Consider the following 2,961-nt stretch of genomic DNA (forward strand, 5'->3'; position numbering starts at 1 on the left):
TGCCTATATATTAAATAAGTACCCCACTACCACACATCACTCTGGAATACAGTCTTAACAGACTAAGCATTTTCTACAGTTAATCCAATGCACAAAAGTGGTAGCTGATATAGCCGATAATCGATATAGGTACTAAAGTACCTTCAATATATTTGTTATAATATTTTACAGTTTAACTTAAAAGGGTGTCTGCGAATTTTTCTCTCTGATGTACATTATAGCACATTTTACAATCACAATAATGATTATAATCATTATAATTTTTAAAATTAGAATGACATTACACCTCATACAATGTAAACATAAGATTATTTATTAGAGCATCTCATAGGCATTTTATTATATTTTAATTTTAAAGGTAGTTGTTATATTTATAGGCACAATTTAAATTTAAAAAAACCAAGAGTACTTATGCTATGAATTTTGTAATTTTAGTTTATTTTTGAAAGAAGTTTTTGATAAAAATGTATGATCATTATTTGAAGCCTTGAAGGTACTAATTTTAAAATTTAAGGTCTAATATCTCCTATGCTCTCCCCTTATTTGCGCCTATGATTATATTAGTAGGTATTGTAAATAGTTTTTTTTTGTTTACATCTTAAACACTCATAACAGTCATAACTAGCTTTAAAATTGAAATATTATAATAAAAATCCTATGAGATATCCAAGATAAAAATCTTACCTTTACATTTTTTAAGAGGTTATTTCACTCCAATTTCGGAAATAGTAAAAAATAAAGATTATAATTATTGATAAATATTAAATATTAATAATTAATAATAATCAATAATTATTATAATATTCAATATTCAATAATTGAATTAGGTACAAATTTGGTACATATATTCACTTTCATGTTGGTCACACTCTAACATTTGTTATGAACAAGCAACCATGGTACATTGTACATAGTAACCGGTAACTGTTTAGTGTTTACTGTTAATGTACATTGTACAATCGAAGTTTATTGTACCATTTGTGCCAAGTACTTTTTTTCACTGATGCCGTGTCCACATTTTCAAGTCCTCCTTTCCGTTCTCTCTTTAGAAATTATATATTTTGAAGGAAGATTTTGAAGAAAAGTAATCGACGTTGGTTTATAAAGTAAGTATTTTTCTAATTTTTTAGCATAAAATGTCTAAGAATTGTGTTGTATATGGTTTTCGTTATGGAAGTCTATAACCTCAAAGAAAAAGTGTTTTCGTTTGTTGTATTAGTTGTAATTTTTAATTAATCAAAATTTTAGCAACTTCAAAATGCATTTGTTCGTACGTGGTCAAAATGTCCATGCTTTGGAATGCCAAGGATTTGAGAATATTTCACAAATCAAGGTAAATATTATGTTTATTATATCTGTAAGTCAATTATAATCTGTTGTCATGTGTTAAGACTTGTGATTCGAGTGACATCAAAAATCGTAAATTTATTGTTGATATTCACCATTTTTATTTCTATATGCTATAAATATTTTTAAAATGTTTTGAGTTAATATCATATTTAACTTAAGACTTGTTTTGAACAACTCTGCTTCTGAAACATTTAATCCCCAAATTTGTTTTATTGTACTTTGATTATTATATAATTTTATTTTGAACCTCAACATACAAAGTTCATGAAATAGTTTTAAGTAACTGCTCATTCATTTAGGTGCTTAAGTCATGTATCCATTGACCTTTTATTTTTAAACCAGCCCATATTGCTTAAAATAATATATTGATTATTGTATGCCAACATGGCACAGTGATGCAGTTCATTTAGTATAAAAGTATATTAAATGTGTGTTTGTGTTTATATGTATTGTATCATATCAAAGTAGCTCAGTAACCCTACAATGCCACCTATCTGAACATTGTAGAAACAACAACAACTATTTCTAAATCTAGACAACTTAACTTCTTCTGTAGTCTAGAGTTTCATATTCTATGATTTAAAATTGTAAATTGTACATCTTAAAAGTTAAAATACTAACTCACTTCAAAATAAAAATATAGTAAAAAAAACCCATGACTTATTTTGTTACCTTTATTTTTTATAAGAGTTAAATTCGCTCTAACTTTTTACACCAACTATACTGAGAGTAAAATTTACCATGTTTTGCACTTGTAATACAAGACATCACATCCTCTTAATACAGCATTAATTAATCATTTTTGTATTATCAATTAGAATAAATTGGCTGCTTTGGAAGATATTGAAGAAAATTTAATTTCATTGTATAATCAAGGTCAACCACTTAATGACAGTCAAATTGTTGGAGATTTAAACAACTTCAATATTGATTTAATTGTTCCATTGCTAGGAGGTAAATATTTTTATTTTTATTTTACCTTTAAAATGTGAAATTTTAATATTAAATAATCAATATAGGCAAAGTTCACGGATCCCTTGCTCGTGCTGGAAAAGTTAAGGGACAAACTCCAAAAGTTGAAAAAGTTGAAAAGAAAAAGAAGAAGAAAACTGGACGATCAAAGAGACGCATTCAGTACAACAGACGTTTTGTTAATGTTGTTCAGACTTTTGGACGCAGAAGAGGACCAAATGCCAACTCTTAAATTGTTTTGCTCTTTATATATTTAAAATAAATAATGTGGTAACATTTTGAGGTTTATTTTTTTTTTCAATGAATATAATTTTCATATACATAAGTATATTGAAAATCTAAAAATGTTGAGTGTATTTTAAAACCAGTGTCTGTTAAATATTTTTAATTTTACATCTCTTGGTTTTCATTTATAGTTGATTTGTTTACCGTGTGTTTTAAATGCTTACATCACCATAATTATTATGCAAATGCATGTCAAACAGATAACCATATTCTGTTAATGCTTTTAATCATTGTAAGATATTATACTTTTTGTGTGATGGAAAACTTTGTAGGTGTAGCTAATCTTACATGATTGTTTTACCTCTTAAGAAACAACTGAATCTGCAGATTGAGATCTGGTGCAATAAAACACTT

The 2,961-nt window shown here is 26.7% G+C and overlaps 1 protein-coding gene across 1 annotated transcript; it reads left to right on the forward strand.

The window, feature by feature from the left end:
• Positions 1–939: 939 nt before the first annotated feature.
• RpS30 (ribosomal protein S30) lies at positions 940–2,598 on the forward strand. Its single transcript, XM_015514424.2, has 4 exons — positions 940–1,106; positions 1,249–1,333; positions 2,169–2,304; positions 2,370–2,598. Exons 2-4 carry the CDS (start codon positions 1,259–1,261, stop codon positions 2,552–2,554), a joined length of 396 nt encoding a protein of 131 aa, XP_015369910.1. The 5' UTR covers positions 940–1,106; positions 1,249–1,258; the 3' UTR covers positions 2,555–2,598.
• Positions 2,599–2,961: the final 363 nt, after the last annotated feature.

The sequence above is a fragment of the Diuraphis noxia genome, unplaced genomic scaffold (assembly GCF_037042655.1).
Source record: "Diuraphis noxia isolate RWA-SAM2 unplaced genomic scaffold, SU_Dnox_SAM2 contig0003, whole genome shotgun sequence".
NCBI classification, from domain to species: domain Eukaryota; kingdom Metazoa; phylum Arthropoda; class Insecta; order Hemiptera; family Aphididae; genus Diuraphis; species Diuraphis noxia.

Excerpts from the sequence above, each read along its gene's own strand:
- RpS30 (XM_015514424.2), top strand. The coding sequence starts at position 1,259 with ATGCATTTGTTCGTACGTGGTCAAAATGTCCATGCTTTGGAATGCCAA. Across the intron at positions 1,334-2,168 it reads AGAATATTTCACAAATCAAG|AATAAATTGGCTGCTTTGGA; the intron begins GTAAATATTATG and ends ATTATCAATTAG. Across the intron at positions 2,305-2,369 it reads AATTGTTCCATTGCTAGGAG|GCAAAGTTCACGGATCCCTT; the intron begins GTAAATATTTTT and ends TAATCAATATAG.